At 35.4% G+C, this 21,469-nt stretch overlaps 3 protein-coding genes and 1 long non-coding RNA gene across 4 annotated transcripts; 2 read left to right on the plus strand and 2 right to left on the minus strand.

The window, feature by feature from the left end:
- The first annotated feature begins 461 nt into the window (after positions 1-461).
- Positions 462-815, plus strand: LOC132278088 (uncharacterized). Its single transcript, XM_059779914.1, has one exon. It carries the CDS (start codon positions 462-464, stop codon positions 813-815), a length of 354 nt encoding a protein of 117 aa, XP_059635897.1.
- A 3,075-nt stretch (positions 816-3,890) lies between these two features.
- Positions 3,891-6,479, minus strand: LOC132279847 (senescence/dehydration-associated protein At4g35985, chloroplastic-like). The gene is made up of 5 exons (XM_059781900.1): positions 5,742-6,479; positions 5,122-5,255; positions 4,877-5,043; positions 4,668-4,752; positions 3,891-4,320 (listed from the first exon to the last, which is right to left on the minus strand). Exons 1-5 carry the CDS (start codon positions 6,324-6,326, stop codon positions 4,146-4,148), a joined length of 1,146 nt encoding a protein of 381 aa, XP_059637883.1. The 5' UTR covers positions 6,327-6,479; the 3' UTR covers positions 3,891-4,145.
- A 4,756-nt stretch (positions 6,480-11,235) lies between these two features.
- On the plus strand, positions 11,236-13,462 carry LOC132279850 (uncharacterized). The gene is made up of 3 exons (XR_009471409.1): positions 11,236-11,746; positions 12,350-12,948; positions 13,054-13,462. It is a non-coding gene; the product is annotated as an uncharacterized LOC132279850 (long non-coding RNA).
- Positions 13,463-13,574: 112 nt separating this feature from the next.
- LOC132279848 (uncharacterized) lies at positions 13,575-20,301 on the minus strand. Its single transcript, XM_059781901.1, has 6 exons — positions 17,301-20,301; positions 16,781-17,141; positions 16,605-16,668; positions 15,311-15,366; positions 14,105-14,703; positions 13,575-13,999 (listed from the first exon to the last, which is right to left on the minus strand). Exons 2-6 carry the CDS (start codon positions 16,838-16,840, stop codon positions 13,807-13,809), a joined length of 972 nt encoding a protein of 323 aa, XP_059637884.1. The 5' UTR covers positions 16,841-17,141; positions 17,301-20,301; the 3' UTR covers positions 13,575-13,806.
- Between the last annotated feature and the right edge of the window lie 1,168 nt (positions 20,302-21,469).

Genomic DNA, 21,469 nt, shown 5'->3' on the forward strand with positions numbered 1-21,469 from the left:
GATTACAAGAGACTAATTAAGATTCACAACCTATATACAAAAAAACAGATCAAAAATTGTACCCATACAAAACTCATCCAATGAGTTGACCCAACATTAAATTCGGACCACAATATCACGTGAAATCCAGTCATTGATTGTCGGTAATGGTAGCACTAGTAGAAAGTTTTATAAAAATGGTCTAATATATATATATATATATTTTTCGATCCTAAGTTGTTTTATTTTATCCGTTACCTATTTAACTTGCATGAATAAATTTCTTTTCTTGGAACCGACAATCTCAAAGGTCACATCCCGCCGTCTAATAAATCCAACTAGAGGGGCATTTACGTACATAACCAATCTCCAATCTGCTCCTATAGGCCCCACACCCTGGAACTATTTTGGCAACAAAACTCTCTCTCTCTTTCTTCTCTCTCTCTCTCTCTCTGTATATACACAAGGCTACAAGCACAAACATGGCTTCTGTATCCCCAGAAGAATCTAAGGCCACAACGAACTCTCCGATTGATGAAATGTTTGATCTAGACATAGCTTTGACAATGGAGGACAATTCAAGTATTCATCATGAGAAGATCAAAGTCCCAAAGTCAAACTCCTTACCATCTCATGATATGCCTACGGTTAGTGCACCTGGAGTTTGTACAATCTGCATGGAAGGGTTTGAATCAGGTAAACAAGTCCCATGTGGCCATCTCTTCCATCCAACTTGTATTGCCAACTGGGTCTCTCTCCCCACCTCCTGTCCTCTCTGCCGCTTCAATGTCTCCGGTGACCGGAATATTTCCTCGGCGGTTTCTCTCTCTAGGTAGGTTGATTGTCGCTAGCTGATCAAACAAGCATTCAAACAAGCATAAATGCATGTTGGGACTTGGGTACGTACTTTGGTTTTATAAATTAATTTAAGATAAGTTTGTGACAGTTCATATTGTAATTTTCACGGCTCTGTCTTTTACTTGATTACTACTTTTGAAGTAGGGGTTAAACTGGTCGTATGCAATATTTGATTAATTTACGGATTAGCATATAATTTTGACAATGATATTCAAATTTTTTTTAGGAGGTTTAGTTAAGTAAACTCACACATACGAACCTTCAAACTTTTTTGAATTGGGTTTGTACCGGTTGGACAATTACCTATTTGATTAAATGATAAGACTCGCTCTATTCTTCTTATTTAGCGAGTCAACCAAAGTTTACTATCCAATACATTAATATTGTTGAAAGTTAAATAAGTTTATTAATTAATTTCAACTTTAAAGGAGTCTGTTTTCTGTCATAACTCCTTCAAAAAAAAAATCAATTTCACTTACCCAAAAACAAAAAAAGGTCGTGCGAGCCGACATGACTCTTTGGTTGTTTTGTAGCCTTATCATAATTAAAGTTGAACGGTATAGGTAGGACCACCAATAAATGCAGTCTACAAGGCCAAACATATATTTTTTTTAAAAGACAAAATCAAAGTAGACATTTATGTGCGTTCACACCAATTTGACAAAATTAAAGTAGACATTTATGTGTTTTCACCAAATTCAGCTGTCATTGTATATAGGAAAATATCTCCCTCTCTTTTCCATCCTACAAGTTGTGACTTTGCAAGAAAAAGATGCTGAGGAAGCTTTGGTTGACACGCCACAACTTGTAGGATGGAAAATATCTCCTCTCTTTTCCATCCTACAACTTCAAGAATGGTGTGGACCATACAATTCTATTTTATGTTCATGCTTAGAACCAATCAACCTCTTAAAAGCTGTTAGAAAGAATATAATTAGTTTTAGGAAAAATATCACTTACTTTCTTCGAGATTAGCTCTTATTACAAACAATATCTTTAAAGTTTTAAAAATTACATTCCCTCAAGATTAGCTCTGTCATAATACTTCGCCCGGTCCAAAATTAACGCCGGTTAATAACTTTTTTGATGACGTCATCCAATTTTAAGAATGAAATGTCACATTTGCCCTTCTTATAGTTGCAAAGACATTTTCACCCATACTTTTGAATTAAAAATTATTCATATACCCCTCAATCACACTTTATTTTCTCTCTAGTCTCTCTGTAATGGAACCCGATCCTCTGCATTACTTTTGGTTCTCTCTCCTAGGTTTCACTATCTAACTATGCCCAGAAACAACCCCAAGCCAAACCTGGTTTCACCGGAGTTTTTGAGAATTTTTTGCCTTGATTTCTTTGTTTTTGCCGCCACCAGACCCAATTGAAAGCTTCGTCACATTGCTCCATCATAAAGATCCTTCCGGTCTTTGGGCTTTGCACAGAATATGAGAAGAACAGATGAACCCATTTCCGATATATACAATTCTAGTGAGCTTGCTTCAAGACCCAACTGATTACTCCATTGTTGCCGGATTGAAGGACCCTAAAATGCGGCTAAAGTACAGAGCTGCACATACACTGTTCCGGTGAGTTTCAGTGACCCAACAAACCAAACAGCTTCAGCGACCCAACCGGCAAAGAGCAAGCTTCAGTGAGATTGCTAAATAATTTTGAGGACCCAATTGGCACAGAGCTTCAAGGTCATGGAGAGACCATTCAAACCGGAAATCCACAGTGACCAAACCGACGTCGAGCTTTAGCAAACAAACCGGTGTGCTTCAGTTCAATTGATATTCTAGAGTTCTCCAGTACCCGGCGAGATCACTAACAGCAGTTCTGGTGACCAGCTACAGCACACAAAACCAATCTTCTAACCTCACCGCTACAAATTGCCGGTGCAATCGATCCTGTCGTTCCTCCACAAACACACGGCATATCGCTGCCGGAATCGATGGACACCATGGTCGTCGGAATCCATGGAGCCCCATAGTCGCGCTGCCTCAAATCACCGCAACGGGGCAGATTGTTGCCGCTGCTACAAATCGATTCCACATCGTCCAATTGAGAAGTTAGTTGGTCTTGAGGTGTTTTCTCTCTTGGTCCAAAACGGTTTCAAAAGGCGGGGCGGGTGGGTGTAAAATGGGCGCGGCTATGACGGGTTTAATATTGAGACAGTGGTAACAACGGAGGCAAGGTGGTTTTGAGGTGAGAGAAACGGAAGAGGGTTAGGGTTGAAACAGTTTAAGGTGTTTGTTGGTGATGGTAGTGCACTGTAAAAAGTCTGGTATTGTGGTAAATTTGACAACTTGCTATATTAATATAATAATAAAGGATATTTTTGTACTTTTATATGAATTTCTCACAAAACCTAACTCCGGTCATATTGTCGGTGTAATATTGAAAACCATAAAGATACAGCCTGTAATTAAGTCTAAACTTAAGAGAGGTAAGTGATATTATCCCTTAGTTTTATTTTAAAATATTGCTTTTATAATTAAGTCACTTCAAAATAAAGTAGGTAAAACATTGTGTGGACTTACATCGTCAGATGCATTTTTTTGAGATCGACATAAATGCATCGAACATATCACAATCATTCAGCTCTAAAATTATTTTCTTTCGTTTAATGCTGAAAAATCATGTCCATATCAAGTTTGAAAAAATGTCACCCATGACATCCCACCCCCAGGTTAATTAGTCCAAAATTCAAATAGGGGGCTTATTTTATCTTATTTAGTTGCTTACTTGCACAAGAATGCAAATTTCGGGAGCTTTGCGGGCCGACTCAAAAGTTTAAGCGGTTAAGTTGAACTATCACCCAGTTTATATATATCCATTTATTTCTCCATCTGAATTCGATATGAGACAAATCCTAACATCAAGCATGAACACAACCCCAAACTGCAATCCAATATAGGTGCATTGCATAGGGAAAAAAAATAATTTTATGACATTAACGGCCTCTAGCCAATTGTGTTCAGGATGGCTAATGCAATGAGCCGTGTGATTATTTCATTTATATACATATGCTTCTTTGAAAGCGAAGAATATCAATTTAAACTAAATTTTCTCTAATTCCAATTCCATGTAACTAAAATAACATTTCTGAAATCATAAAATAAAATGATTCAAATTCCATAGTATTTTCCAAATACCCCAGAAGTGTCTGATGGCTATATATTGTAACTAATAGTTTCATACATTTGCCACTTGATAGAAAAGAAATGCTCAAAACAGTTAAACATAGGGGCATTGTTCCATGTTGTCCGATTTCTGACGCACAAAATGCACTCCAGCCTCCCGGGCCTCTTAAGATTTTTTACTTTTAGATTTTACACTTTTAGCCGTATTCAACACGCCTGCGGAGACCGATGAGGCAGGATTGATGGCCTTTCGTATCTTCAAGACATTCCAAGCAATGCCAGCACAATGCCCCGCAGTGGCAAGCACGTCTTCTGTTGCCTCCCCTGCACTATCCCCGAACCTGTGGCTCATGTATAGCGCATAAATTAGAGATTGAAGAATCACCATAGGACGAAAAATTAGTTTTAGACAAAAGATTGAAATCATACAAGGGAATTAATTGTTTTAGCTAATGAACAAGAGAATTCATTGTAATTGGCAGTGGAAAATTGGAAACAATTCAATGCATAGGAAGAAGAATTGGAGAAGAAGCAAAGAAGACAAATGGCAACAAAACTGAGCAATGATTTTGGTAATAATGTTGATCAATAGCTTTAATAAGAATAGTAGATGATTTACTTTTAAATTTTGACATTGTTAGGAATTGAATGAAGGCAAAATCAGCATACATTTAGGGACTTTAATTACCTTTTGGATACCATTCTCTTAGCAGCACCAGATGTGGCGGAGAGGGCTTGTTTTTCTGCTACTTCAGCGGCGTCGAAAACCTTGTCTGTAGTATCAAGACGAAGAATGTGGTGAACTCGTATCCTCTTCTTTGAAAAACGAAATGGAAATTATGAAGCGTTTTGGTATAAAATTTTCCAAAAGGATGCATAGAATCATGCTTTACTTACTGACAGCATCAAGTGATGCCAAGACGACCTGTCCCGGAACCATGGAAAGGAATGCCTTCCCTGCTTGGGATCGAACCACAGGTTTGATCACTGATCCGGTGGCTATCCCAACACCATTGAGCATGGCTTTACTCATCTTTTCTGTCATCCTCGTCAGCTTTCTCACACTATATGATATATTCCAAGAGTATAGTATAAGAAGCTACAATATACTTACTAATGAAAACACGAAATTTTTGACATACCGCTTTATGCTTTTATTGACTTTGTTGCTGTTCTTTGTTGAACCAGTTCTTTTGTTGCTCTTACTTTCCTTTGCCCAGACACCATTTTTCTCCTCTACTGTTTGAGTTAGAATCATTTCCCCTCCTTTTTGCACCTGTATTTCCTCCACTTTTTAGTACCATTTGAGTAACAATTACAGTGTAAACTATCTTTTGAAAAAAAAAATTACAATGTAAATTATGACATCTAACATTATAAAATTTTCATCATCTAGTAAAGAGGAAGATTTTTTTGAAGACCCCATGTGGTAATAACAACACACGAACTAAATCTGTATTTGATAGAAGATCTAATTTTATCATATCCTATCAACTACAAGAAATTGAGCTATAGTATTAGGTTCCCAAATTGTTTTTGAATTTAACTTGTTTGGTCTTGGTTAAACTGCAAATACTAATTAAAGAAGTAAAATTAGCACAAATTTCGTTTGATTTAGCGTTTGTTTTTTTTTTATATATATAAAAAAACTATCCTGCAACATAAAAATCATTATACAGTTTTTATTGTTTCCAATTTTCAGCATGTTAGTATCGAAAAGCATCAGTTTATATTCTGTTTTTGCAGCAGAAAACACACAGACCTGGTTGGTGTAACCATTGCTACATTTGAAGATCCCCTTAACAATCTGACCAGTCCCTCCTGCAATCGCTCTAGCCAAAACATTGTTATAATCTTCGATCCTTGGCGCGAACTCCTTCCAATTCAAATTCTTATTCTGAGTTGATGATGATGAGCTAGAAAAGCACGAATTTTCTTGCAGGATTGAATCCAACGAGCCCAAACTGCCACCATACTGTTCCGAGAAGGACACTCCATAGCTCAGAGGGTCACCATCTTTTATCGGCAGTGAAAACAGATAGTGCAGAGCATCAAGCTTCACCACAGGCTCATCTTTTGTCAACGGCCACTGAACTTCATCTCCAACTTTAGCAATAGTAGCAAGAGGAATATTTTCATCAGATACGCGAAGAAGCGTGAAATCGCCATTGGCGAGTTCCACTGCCTCTCCCTCCTCCATCAGATGAACTACGCATCCTGGTATGCACAACAAAACTTCATGCTCTACATTTTTTAATTCTTGTGTTGATGATTCAGATTCTTCAGAAGATGAGTTCCTGGTAGGGGAAAGAGTATTGGATTTTTTTTGACTAAAACAGCAGCTCATTTTTGCTTTTGTGAAGTACTTGTCTTTGTTTTGAGAAGTGTTTGTTATGAGGGAAAGAGAATGGTGGGAAAGAGAAGAGTAAAGATGGAAAGGAAATGGTTTACAGAGAAAGTTGTGCTTTGATTGATTCCATGTTTTGGAACTTTATTCTATTCTTCATGCACTAAATATCCTATGATAAGATATTACTTTCGGTGGAAGAAAAACTGACAGCGTGACAATTTTTTGGTGATGGTAAGTCATCACATAAGCTCTCATTCTCTCACAACAGTGTGATCTCAGGGTTTAGGTCCTACATGGTCTGCACGACCAATGCAATGTGACTGTTTTGTTGATTGAAACGATGATGCGTGATTGTAACTCAATCATAGGGTTCATGTCGACACTTAAATTGGCGAGAACGTTAAGAAAATGAAATAAGTAAGGTAGTATGCCGGATTAGACCATTTTTTCCGCTGCTATTGATTTTAGTCTTTCATTTCTTAATTATAATTTAAAATTTTCAACACTTGAAATTCAATTCTTAAAATTAATTTGCAGTATCTAATTTTTAATTTTATCAAATAGCATCTAAGGCTGGAAAATCAAACATTTTGCTGATTTCTACCATGGGAAAAAAACTTATATAGGACAAGTTTAAAAAGGGTTTCATCCACAAAACTTAGACAGGTAACACTCCGAGAGTCCGTTTAGGTGTGCCAGCACTCAAGTAACGGTTGACACCCATTCTGGCATAATTGCGTAATGAACACGTGGAAAGTAGTTTTGTGATGACGTGGCAGCCGTGTCTTTTTTTTTGAGTGCATTGAGTGAAGATAATGTGGATGAAGACGTTAATTAATTTTGGGATATGGATTCATTGTGATAATGATCACTTTATATTCATCACATCTTCAGTTCAAGTATCATCATTTGCTACAAATCATTTCAGAAACTATCATCACCGTTATCTTTATTTTAATTTCATATAAATAAAGTGATTTTTGATTATCTCATTCTGATTTTTTCTATTTCAAGCCGTTTCTCCCTCCAATCCTTACAACAACCATCACTTGACCATGGTGAAAGGATTCATGCTGATGGGTGGGTGGGGCTGCAAGTTTGCCGGCCCAATCCCAACCCAACCTCAATTCAAAATCGGGTTGACATAGAGTAGTCCAAAATCTACTCAAAAATAGATTATGTCCATAATCCAAACCCAAATGTTTTGGATGGGTCGTACGGGTTTCACGGGATTACATTTTCCTCTTTCTTTTTTTTTTTTTCTTTTTTTTTTTTTTCATGTTTGTAAATATCAAAATTTTTAACAAAATTTTAATTTTCAATTCATTAATACTTGTCGTTTTTTTTTAGTAAATACCTACTTTAGATGGCAACGAGGCGGGTGCGTCCTCCCCCATCCCCGCAAGCGTTTCACCACCATCCCTGTCCCCGCCCAAAACCGCAAAAAGGGAAAAACTTTCCACCCCATCTCCGCCCCGGTTTAACATCTTTTCCCCCACAGGTACCTGCCCCGCCCCGTTTAAGACCAAAAATTCTCCACCATTTAAATTTTTTTAATCAACTAAAATTATATAATTATTGAAAAGATTCATTAAAAAAAAAAAAAATGGACAATAAATAGTTTAACATAAAATTCAACATTAAAAACATTATAAATGGTCGGGCAATTTACTTGTTCCAGATTTTCAGATTTTGTTGCAAAACTAGCTATCTCAATATATATACTATTGAAATAAGGGTACTTAATCTAAACGAGGCCAGAGCGACCTCTCCGTCCTCGCATCAAACCCGTGCGGAATTTCAATACATCAAACCATCTTTTACCAAATAAGCTAAATGGTTCCCCAAAACCGCCAAAAACAGGACGGGCATAACGGGGTGGGTATCCGCGGGGGCGGGGCAAATTGCCATCCCTACCTAGAAGTGCAAATGTAGAACATTCATATCACTTAAATCAAGCTCAGATTACCATTTTTCTGTCTATTACAATTGAAATCTTATATAGGCATAATAAGGAATACAAAAAAGCATATTAAAACACTTTTAATGGATAATTTGACACTTCAACTGGTGCTTCAGTTTCTATCCAAAAAAACAAACATTTTGAAACAATTTTAATAGATAAACCCCTATGAGAATGTTTTACGAAACTGAAATTCGAATCAATAATAGTTTCCCAGCAAATTTGGTTGTTTATGTTCATTTCTAAAGATGCAATCAAAAGAAAGAAATTGGGCATTTAACAGTTCCAATAACCCAAATAACCATATGTTAGTGCCCAAGCTCCACAAAATCTTATAAAGAGAAGCATAAAAAACATCACAAGCCAACCCAACACAGACCTATTTGATGCTGAACTGCTTTTTTCAATTGCCAACCATTGACCGAATAGCTAGACCTTCAAAACCATCACCTACAAAATGCAAATTAAAGTACGTTAAAAAAAGTCATTTCATTTCCTTGACTTCCTTGACGTCCTTATTGAAAGAAACATGATCACACATCACTTTCAATTCTCAAAACATATATTTACAATGTTGAATACATAAAATTTAAATTAATATTAAAAGAATTAATATACAATTTTCATTTTAAAAAAAAATTAGGTACAACCGACTCTATACATGGATTGCCACGTATGCAAATGGATGCCTTTGATCTCTAAGACAATGTCATTGAGAAGGTACTGTTTATACAAATGCATGTGTTTTTTACTCTAATGTTATGTTTAATAGTTCCTAATGGATGCCTTGGAATTAGAATTAGAAGAAATTTAGTTCAAAAATTTTAATAATTTTTTTTCCAATTTCAAATTTATTCCTGTAATTTGGTGCGGTAGCATTATATTATACTGTATCAGGATTTTTTCCACAAAGGGCTAGGCCAATGACCTACTCAAAAGCCCAAGAGAAAAAATGACTGGAAAGCCCAACCTCATAACTCATTACATCCAAGCCCAACCCACCACAACACTCCAACTACTATTGTCACAACTGCAATTAAGCAGTGTGTATGCAAGGAAAACATCAAAACTGCGTCAAAATTGCAGATTTCACGATAGGAAATTTTTCATTCCTAAACGGTCATCCTCACTTACTTCCTTACGCTAAAGAAACTATAGTTACTCCATTTGGAATCATTGTTTCAATAAACCAACTCCTCCCTTAGAGGGAAATGGTCTTCTTGTATTTGGTTTTTTGTTTCAACGAAGGTGTGTATATTTTGGGCGAAAAGAAGAGGCTCATAGAAATGGGGAAGTATAGGGATGTGTAACGACTCGAAAAGATACTAAAATAATAATAAAATCTATAAAAATTTCGACATGACTTCCGCAGAAAATGTCCCTCAACAACCTGTAGAAATACAAAAATAAATGTAATGGCCTCACTGGGCCTTAAATCAAACTTATCCTGTCCCAACGCACAATTCAAATATTATACTACATTCCCAAAATAGTTACATACATACAAAAGTCCCGTTCCTCCATCTCATCCAAACATAGAACCCACTTAAGTTACATCAAATTACAATCCATAAAATGTAGCTACAATTAAAAGTCCATAACTAGACATGCAGTGGTGATTGATTTGGCCACTTTTTGAATTTTAACTGCATTCATTTTCTTCATATATTTTTTTTCACAAATTATTATTGGATTTATGAATTTAGTTATATTTCAATTTTGCTTCTTTCTTCTCCACTTCTCCTTTGTATTCGATAAGTAATAATACAAATGTTGTTCGGTCTTTGAGCAACCTAGTTTCATTGAACATCTCTAATGATTTTACGCAATTATGAAGATTTAAAAAAAAAAAAAAAAACAACAACAACAACAACAATGTGGCTCAGTTTGTTTTTATGTAAAATATTTTCTTTTTTTTTTAATATATTTTGGTGTTTTGAGGTTGAGATTTAGTTCATCAAGAGTATAAAATAGTTTGTTGAAAAGTCAAATTTTAATATATTTTTTTCTTCCTAAATATTTAAGGACAATCAAACACCAAAAAATAAAAATAAAATAATAATTTTTAAAAAATATTTTACATCCAAACGAGAACCTAAATGTTGAATATATAAAATTAAAAAAATAATAATTTACAATTTTCATTTAACTTAATTTTCAATATTTAATTTTGGAGTAATGCTATTTAACCCATTTACAAAAAAAAAATCCAGCCTGCTCTATACACGGATTGCCACGTAACAAATATCACAGTTTTCAAATACTGCTTGCTTTCTCCAATGATCATATCACAGTTTTCAAATATTGCTTGCTTTCTCCAACGGTCTGAGTCTTGTGACACAAATGTTCCAATCAGAAGCAGGGTGATCTGTATCACAGATCACCGTCGGAGCTCGCTCGGATGGGGCTTAATGTGACACAAATGTTCCAATCAGAAGCAGGGTGATCTGTATCACAAATCACCATCGGAGCTCGCTCGGATCTTTGAATTTGAATTTTAAGTTTTGGAGTGGTCAAAACTTGTTGGTTTTACATTGTGACATGTTTCAATGGACATACTACTGGTATGTCACTTGCTGTGTTTGTTTGTTGGTTTCAATGAAGACTATTCTCTTGAGCACTAATAACATGAAGCATCAAATATTTTCTCAGTTTTACCTCTACATCTTCCAAAGTTTCGCAAAAGCTAGGCCCAACATAACACTGCCTTCAAGAATCTCTAGTACCAAATTTTGACTATAAACAACAATCTTGAAAGGGTCCTGATTCTCCAACCTCAACACTGTGTGCTCAAGAGAATAGTCTTCATTGAAACCAACAAACAAACACAGCAAGTGACATACCAGTAGTATGTCCATTGAAACATGAAGCATCAAATATTTTCTCAGTTTTACCTCTACATCTTCCAAAGTTTCGCAAAAGCTAGGCCCAGCATAACACTGCCTTCAAGAATCTCTAGTACCAAATTTTGACTATAAACAACAATCTTGAAAGGGTCCTGATTCTCCAACCTCAACACTGTGCACCCCAATAGGTTGCTAGATCTTATTCTCTTGCTTTGATGGTTACCATGATACTATTTTTCCAAGCTCATTATATATGTCAATGGGGTGTTAATACTGAAATGTAGAATTTATTTCCTTTGAAGAATAAAGATGTTGATCGTTATTTTTGTTACCCCTTGGCTGTTAGATTGTTGGGCTGCTACCCAAGGTTCTAATAAGTCCAGAGTCGTAATGAATCTGAGTAATGAATAAGACTTATAGGGAGGATGAAAAGGCCATGTGGATATTAATTTTAAAGTTATTTTAAGGAGTTATGTTGATCTTGATTTGAATTTTGATTTTTATCCATTAATTTTTGGACACTACGAAATGACTTTTTTTTTTTCGTTTCAGGTATTGATATGGGTGATTTTAATCACTTTGGCTTGTTCCCATTCAATCCCATCAAGGTATCTATTTTACCCTTCTATTTAATGGCTTGGCATGAAAATTGTGAGATGTCACTCTCAATGTGAACTGATCAAGTTTGAGTGCATGTTAGATTATAAATATACATTATCCATCTTCTCAACCATTCAGGAAATTTGAAATATAATAAGAAAACATTAAACTGATTATAAGTTTGAATGCATTTTAGATTATAAATATACATTATCCATCCTCTCAACCATTCAGGAAATTTGAAATATAATAAGAAAACATAATGTTCAAAATGTTTTCTAAGTCCTTTTTTCTAGTCTCTGCTGTGCAGATAACCATGCATGAGATAAGCTCAAATTATTTGAGCGGTTGCCCTTTAATGCCATGGTATCAGAGATGTCACTCTCCATGTGTGGTTAAGTTTGAAGGCATGTTAGATTATAACTATACATTATCCATCCTCTCAAACAATCAAGGAAATATGAAAAATAATGAGAAAATATAATGTTCAAAATGTTTGAACATAAATCATAACGGCTGGACTTCTTCTCCAGCCAGTTTTTTAGATAACCATGCATGCGATAAGTTCAGATTATTTAAGCATTTATTCAAATGTTCTACTTGAATTACAGGATGCTAGATCTCTCTTTTATACTTTGGGCGAACAGAGGAGGCTCATAAAATGGGGTAAGTATAAAGATGATAAAATCTATATCCCTCCAAGGCAATATAGAACGAACTACCCAGTTTTTACGACTATTGATGAATACATGGAGTGGCTAAGTACTGCCACGAGTGACAATGAGAAGGATCGGATCTATGGCTATGTTAAATCACATAGAATTTATGTTGTTGAAAGATCTAAACCAGAGAAACTGCTTAAGAGCCCAGTCAAGGATTCTAGCTAGAAAGCTCCTCCATTAGGGTGTGTTAAAATTAATGTTGATGGAGCATTCAGAAAAGTGCAAGTCCAGGGTAAAGATGATGAAGGAAAAGGAGCTTGGGGTGCAGTGTATAGAGATCATGAGGGAAATGTTTTATTGGTACTTTGTGACGCAATAGATAATGCAACCACGGCATACCAATGTGAGGTCCGAGCCTTTTTGGAAGGTCTCAAAGGTGCACATAAATTTGGTTACAAGTCTATTTTTATAGAAAGTGATTGTCAGAATCTCATTGCTGTGCTGGACAAGGAAATCGATAATAAAAGCGAATTTGCAGAGATCTACAGGTATTAAACTTTGTATTATACTTTATTTTTCTGTTTGAACTTAGAATTTTTTTTTGTTAGTTGTGACCAAGACAGTGTACCTTATTTTTCTCTTCGAAATGGTAGTGAGATTAAAACAGAGTACGAGGGCTTCGATTTCAAGGACAAAGGGCACATCTTCAGGGAAGCTAACACATTAGCCCATCGCGTTGCTCAAGGCAGGATTAATGGCGTAATACTTAATCAGGGTGTCATTAAGTACCTTGCAAAACAAGATGTGTCCTTCCGTTTTGCTCCTGTTATTGCCAAGCCCAATTAGTGGAGATTCCAGTTCTTCCTGTATTTCAGTAGTGAAGTTAATTGATCTTAGGCACTTATCCTTTTATTTGATTTCGACACTAAAGAAAGAGATCCCTATTGTTGCCAGTTTTACATTAAGGGGAACAATGTTTGGGCTTTCTTTGCTATTTGTCAATACTTGTTACTATTGGGAAGTTGCAGGATTAATTTTTTAAAAAATGTGTCTTTCTCTCTCTTTTTCTTCTCTTTATTTATGTGGGTTTAGAAAAGTTTTGGTGTAATTAAGTACTCAAGTCAGCAACCAAAAATAAAAAGACAAGGAAACCCAAACTATTGAAGAGAACAAAGAAAAACCAAACATGTTAAGATAATATGATAATTAAAAAAAAAATTAATCCTACAACTTCCCAATAGTAACAAGTATTGACAAATAGCAAAGAAAGCCCAAACATTGTTCCCCTTAATGTAAAACTGGCAACAATAGGGATCTCTTTCTTGAGTGTCGAAATCAAACAAAAGGATAAGTGCCTAAGATCAATTAACTTCACTACTGAAATACAGGAAGAATTGGAATCTCCACTAATTGGGCTTGGCAATAACAGGAGCAAAACGGAAGGACACATCTTGTTTTGCAAGGTACTTAATGACATCCTGATTAAGTATTACGCCATTAATCCTGCCTTGAGCAACGCGATGGGCTAATGTGTTAGCTTCCCTGAAGATGTGCCATTTGTCCTTGAAATCGAAGCCCTCGTACTCTGTTTTAATCTCACTACCATTTCGAAGAGAAAAATAAGGTACACTGTCTTGGTCACAACTAACAAAAAAAAATTATAAGTTCAAACAGAAAAATAAAGTATAATACAAAGTTTAATACCTGTAGATCTCTGCAAATTCGCTTTTATCATCGATTTCCTTGTCCAGCACAGCAATGAGATTCTGACAATCACTTTCTATAAAAATAGACTTGTAACCAAATTTATGTGCACCTTTAAGACCTTCCAAAAAGGCTCGGACCTCACATTGGTATGCCGTGGTTGCATTATCTATTGCGTCACAAAGTACCAATAAAACATTTCCCTCATGATCTCTATACACTGCACCCCAAGCTCCTTTTCCTTCATCATCTTTACCCTGGACTTGCACTTTTCTGAATGCTCCATCAACATTAATTTTAACACACCCTAATGGAGGAGCTTTCCAGCTAGAATCCTTGACTGGGCTCTTAAGCAATTTCTCTGGTTTAGATCTTTCAACAACATAAATTCTATGTGATTTAACATAGCCATAGATCCGATCCTTCTCATTGTCACTCGTGGCAGTACTTAGCCACTCCATGTATTCATCAATAGTCATAAAAACTGGGTAGTTCGTTCTATATTGCCTTGGAGGGGTATAGATTTTATCATCTTTATACTTACCCCATTCTATGAGCCTCCTCTGTTCGCCCAAAGTATAAAAGAGAGATCTAGCATCCTGTAATTCAAGTAGAACATTTGAATAAATGCTTAAATAATCTGAACTTATCGCATGCATGGTTATCTAAAAAACTGGCTGGAGAAGAAGTCCAGCCGTTATGATTTACTTATGTTCAAACATTTTGAACATTATATTTTCTCATTATTTTTCATATTTCCTTGATTGTTTGAGAGGATGGATAATGTATAGTTATAATCTAACATGCCTTCAAACTTAACCACACATGGAGAGTGACATCTCTGATACCATGGCATTAAAGGGCAACCGCTCAAATAATTTGAGCTTATCTCATGCATGGTTATCTGCACAGTAGAGACTAGAAAAAAGGACTTAGAAAACATTTTGAACATTATGTTTTCTTATTATATTTCAAATTTCCTGAATGGTTGAGAGGATGGATAATGTATATTTATAATCTAAAATGCATTCAAACTTATAATCAGTTTAATGTTTTCTTATTATATTTCAAATTTCCTGAATGGTTGAGAAGATGGATAATGTATATTTATAATCTAACATGCACTCAAACTTGATCAGTTCACATTGAGAGTGACATCTCACAATTTTCATGCCAAGCCATTAAATAGAAGGGTAAAATAGATACCTTGATGGGATTGAATGGGAACAAGCCAAAGTGATTAAAATCACCCATATCAATACCTGAAACGAAAAAAAAAAAGTCATTTCGTAGTGTCCAAAAATTAATGGATAAAAATCAAAATTCAAATCAAGATCAACATAACTCCTTAAAATAACTTTAAAATTAATATCCACATGGCCCTTTTCATCCTCCCTATAAGTCTTATTCATTACTCAGATTCATTACGACTCTGGACTTATTAGAACCTTGGGTAGCAGTCCAACAATCTAACAGCCAAGGGGTAACAAAAATAACGATCAACATCTTTATTCTTCAAAGGAAATAAATTCTACATTTCAGTATTAACACCCCATTGACATATATAATGAGCTTGGAAAAATAGTATCATGGTAACCATCAAAGCAAGAGAATAAGATCTAGCAACCTATTGGGGTGCACAGTGTTGAGGTTGGAGAATCAGGACCCTTTCAAGATTGTTGTTTATAGTCAAAATTTGGTACTAGAGATTCTTGAAGGCAGTGTTATGTTGGGCCTAGCTTTTGCGAAACTTTGGAAGATGTAGAGGTAAAACTGAGAAAATATTTGATGCTACATGTTATTAGTGCTCAAGAGAATAGTCTTCATTGAAACCAACAAACAAACACAGCAAGTGACATACCAGTAGTATGTCCATTGAAACATGTCACAATGTAAAACCAACAAGTTTTGACCACTCCAAAACTTAAAATTCAAATTCAAATCAACATAACTACTTAAACTAACTTTAAAATGTACTTATTCAAATGGCCTATTCATCCTCCCTCTAAGTCTTATTAATTACTCAGACTCTCGACTTATTAGAACCTTAAACAGTCAAACAATCTAACAGCTTCCCAAGGGATAACAAAAATAAGGACCAACATCTTTATTCTTCAAAGGAAATTAATTCTACATTTCAGTACTAAAAAAATCAGAGTAGGAAGCCAAGTTAATCAACACTCCATTGACCTATATAACGAGCTTGGAAAAATAGTTTAATGTAAACATCAAAGCAAGAGAATAGATCTAACAAGCTATTGAGGTGCACAGTGTTGAGGTTAGAGAATCAGGACCCTTTCAAGATTGTTCTATACAGTCACGATTTGGTACTGGAGATTTTTTAAGGCAGTGTTGTGTTGGGCCTAGCTTTTGCAAAACTTTGGAAGATCTAGAGGTAAAATTGAGAAAGTATTTGATGCTACATATTATTAGAGAGCTCAAGAGAATAGTCTTCATTGAAACAAAAACACAAACACAAGAAGTGCATCTACGAACATACCAGTAGTAGCTCCATTGAGTTGTCTTATAATGTAAAACCAACAAGTATTGACCACTCCTAAGCCCTGTAAAATGTAAATAACACCAATCACCTTATATATGGTCGTGTATGTGTGTGTGTGTGTGTGTGTGTGTGTGTGTGTGTGTGTGAGAAGTATGGGTTGATCAGGAACAAACCTCGTATGAGCCAGCACCACCATTTCCCTCTTTTGCCTGAGGGAGGAGTTGCTTTATCATGACATTGATTCCAAATAGCAGTCGCTACAGCTTCTCTAAAGAAGGGAAGACGACCCCGGAGAAATGAAAAAATCCCCATCTCTGAAATCTGAAATTCCACTGCTTTCCGACTGCAGTTGTCACAGAGGTTGAAGAGCGGTGGAATGTAGACGGTACTTGAGTTGTGAGATTGGGCTTCTCACTTGGGCTTCGGACTGGTTGGGGAGTTGTGATGGGTTGGTCTTCCATGTACCGAGTAATGAGGTTGGGCTTCCCACTCATTCTCTCTCCTGGGCTTCTGAGTGGGTCATTGGCCCAGCTACTGCACCAAATTGAATTGAAAAAAAAAAAAAAAAATTAGAACAATTTTTTTATTAAATTTCTCTGATTCTTTCAAGGCATCCCATGAGGAACTTTTAAACATAATATTTTCCGAAAAAAAAAAAACTTTTAAACATAACATTAAAGTAAAAAATAGTACCTTCTCAATGACATTGTAGTAGAACGTTGCTGATGATTTCGCTTCTTCACCACACAAGCATAAAATCAGTCGTCAGTCTCTTTATTCCCTTCTCCAAATCTCCACCATTCCATGGAGAATAACAAGAACAAAAAAAAAGATACATATATTGTATATAAATCCTCTATATAAATGCAAAATTAAACCTACATCTATCAACTTTAGACCTTATATACCAAACGAAAAAAAAATTAACGAAAAAAACAAAGCCAAGAGAGACAACTAAGTTACACTGGTACAGATTAACACACACCTTAACACACACCCCAGTGTTTAAGAGGACTAGAGGGGAGAGAGAGGGAAAATAGACAAAGAAAGAGCAACGCTCCGTTGGAGTAGAGAGAGAAAATAGACAAAGAAAGAGCAACGTTTTTTTTATAGAAATAGTGGATCATAGGGATACTGGAAAAGATTCTTCAACTTCAATAGGTAATTTAATGTACTTCTTTATTATTTTTTTTGGGTAACCGGTTTTGGTTATACCAAAAAACTTCTTTCATAGCTGGAAACGCAGATAAGATGTCAATCTCCTAGTTAAGTGTGCCGCTGCACATCTAGGTCAGTTGGTTGATGTATTTAAATTTTTAATATTTTTAAAATATTTTTTTACTTTTACAGTGTACAACAAAGTCTTTAGTCCTATTAAAACTAAAGATATTGGAGACTGTAAAAGATTTCGGATCTAAACTGATCACCCTCGTTTTGAAAACATTTCAGATCTAAATTGATCTACTTCTCTATCTTTCTATCTCCACCTTTCTCAACTCTAATTGATTCAAGATAATAAGATAATACAAATTAAAATAAAAATTCTACACAGAATTGAATATAAAAAATCAAAAAAATTAAAATGAACAATTTCACAGTTACGAAAATGAAATGGATGAGTGAAAATTTATATTCAGCAAGAGCATGAAAAGAAATATTAAGATATTATAGTTCTAAAATCCTAAAAGGATCACAAGAAAACATACTTAGATTCAATTAGGATAAATAAATAATCTCATAATAAAACCAAAAAAATCTGGTAAGAAAAAATAATAGATTATTCAATTGTTAAGATAATACAAATTAAAATTAAAAATTCTACACGAATTAAATATAAAAAATCAGAAAGAAAAATTTAGGTGCAGTGAGAGCTTGAAAAGAAGTATTTAGTAATTATAGTTTTAAAATTCATATTGAAATATTATAGTTATAAAATCCAAGATAAGGATCAGAAAAAAATATATATATTACTTAGTTTAATTAGGGTAAATAAATAATTCCATAATAAACCCAAAAGAAATCTAAGAAAAAACAATAATAATAAATCCAAAAATTAAAATGAATAATTTCACAGTTCTGAAAATAATACGAATGAGAGGAAAAATTTAGGACTAGCGAGATTAAAACCCATATTGAGATATTATAATTTTAAAATTCTTAATATAAGAATTAGAAAAAAAAAAAAAAAAAAACATACCTTATTCAATTAGGGTAGAGAGTGACGGCTATAAAAAGAATGGAGGGAGAGAACATGATTCAATCGAAAAAAAGATGAAAAAAAACCAAGGTAGATCTAAAATGTTTGAAACGAGGGTGACATTCAATTAGGGTAGAGAGTGACGGCGATAACAAGAACGGGGGAAAGAGAGAGAACATGGTTCAATCGGAAAAGAGATGGATAAAAACCAAGTAGATCTAAAATGTTTGAAACGAGGGTCATATGACGGTCTGACAACCAACGCGTACCGCACAAATGATGCAATGTGATACAATAACTCTCAAGTGGACCCACAGGTAATTTAAGTGACCCACACACGTGACGACTCTATAGATTAAAGATTTCTAAAGTATCATGACTCCATTGTACAACTTACATCAAATGACTAAATATACAAAAATAGACCAATTTAATAAATAATATTACATATTTACCCTAGCCAAACCCCCCGCCGCCGATGCCGAGAACATCGCCCCTTTACTCTCTTCTTTCTCTTATTTTGTCTCACCAATCAAATATTCATCCCTCTATAATCTATCAATTATAAATATAAATATCAAATTGAGGGATCAATTATAAATATAAATATCAAATTGAGGGAGATGTGAAGATATGTGATCTATAATATGAAGGTGGGATGCGATTTTGGGGACGACGGAGGCTAAGGAGGAGATTAGAAGGTTGATGTACGGACGACTGTTATCGTCGACGTTGATGATGACCGGATCTCCGCGAAAGATTGCAGCGTGAGGTGATGTTCTGGTCAATCTCTCACACGGCCTCAGGGACAAGTATACGGCGGTGTGGTGGCGGGAAAGGTGGAAAGGCAGTTTGCTGACGAGGTGAAGATCCCAACATGATCCGCCGGAGCCGAAGAGAAGAAAACCCAGAGAACGCCGTCGGATTGCACCACCACAACACTTACGTTGTCGGATTACTCCACCTCTTGCCATCACTACTCATCACCACCACCACCACCACCATCCACAACCACCCCAAATTATGCCTCTTTCCTCTCTTCCACACGTTTATATAGGCGCTCCCACACAACTATAGCCACATCACCCCCAAATTGAACAGAAATTAATAGAACGAGAACGAAGACTAAAACCAATAAATTGTTGGGTCTGTTTCCCAACACAAAACCATTAGCAATCTCCACAAAAAATAAAAAATAAAATAAAAATAAAATCTTTCAATTTCAGTCCTGGCCAATTTCGTGAACCAAGCCTTCGACGCCGCCGTTTTACTTCGACTCTCCTCAGCCGAGTTGGGGTTTGGGTTGATAACTGATGCAAAGCCTGTTTTAATGGTTGGTGGTGGTTGCGGTGGTGAGTGGAAAGAGAGAAGGATTAGGCGATGGTGGGTGGTGTTGTGGTTGAACGAGTGTTGTTGGCAGAGAGAAGCACGGAGCGCCTAAAGAATTTGACCCAACAAAGTGATAAGATGATTGCGTGGGTGGGTGGGATACGCGCTAGCGCTATGCATACGAATTTGATATGTGATTAGATGAAATTTAATATTTTATTGAGGATCGAATTAGACCTCCCGCATTAATTTATGTATTAAACTTTAAATTTCATTGTCATTGTTAAAAAAAAAGAAAAAAAATTCAATCGGCGATCAACTGTAATTATAGGTAAAATTTAAACATGCTAGGTCGCTTTAGATAAACCTAAAACTTGCGAAACACACACTAGTCACAGCAAACACACACTAGTCGCAGCAATTGGTAGTCCGAAACAGGACAAAATATGAAAGAATAATGACATGGGAACCGAACAAAAAGTCCCGAAATTTCATCGAACCTGACCTGGTAAGGACACGTCAGCTTATTTAAGCATTGTTTAAGAGTGAAAATTCAATGTCTTCTCTCACCTCACGTGTAAGCTGTTTGGATGGGTCCTTAACTGTCTTCAACTTCCTGTTGCTTATATCATATTCTTAAGGTTGAATCGGAGCACTCAACGGCGACGAGAGAGATTGTTTTGGCTTCCATTGCAAGAGACGGTCTTATACCCATAAATTACTAACCAAAAACAAAGTCTAGCATTCATATACGTGTTCAAACAAGCATAAATGTGTGAAAAAAAATATATAATTATATTAATATATAACTAAAAATAAACATTACAGTTTTAATAAAATTCTAGGTTTCATAATTCTAACCTCATACAGATCAAACACAACATAATTATTATATAAATATATAGATAGAGAGAGGAGGAGATCTGATGAAAAATCTTAATTATAGATTTGGAAGCTTTGCATCATCAAGTAACCAAGAGCTCCACCATTTCAAATCAATTCCTTTTAAATCGCTATAATTTTTCTGTTCTAAGCTTCCCAAAAAAAACTCAACAACAATTAGTCTCTATTGTATGTTTTTTTTTTTTTTTCAACATCCAACTTTATTAATAGATTGTGAATTAAGATTCGATTTATTTTATTAGTATATTCAAACGGCAAAATCAGCAGCGATACGCCTGGAAAGGGATTATTTGGGCTTCCATAGCAACAGACTGCGCTTCAACGTCTGGCAAGAGACTACTCTTCGAAGGCGTCCATTGCAAGATGGATTATTTGGGCTTCCATAGCAAGAGACTGCGCTTCAACATCTGGTAAGAGACTGCGCTGAGAAGGC

The sequence above is a fragment of the Cornus florida genome, unplaced genomic scaffold (genome assembly GCF_030987335.1).
Source record: "Cornus florida cultivar Cherokee Brave unplaced genomic scaffold, ASM3098733v1 CherokeeBrave_3.0.0_Hap2_Chr10, whole genome shotgun sequence".
Lineage (NCBI taxonomy): Eukaryota > Viridiplantae > Streptophyta > Magnoliopsida > Cornales > Cornaceae > Cornus > Cornus florida.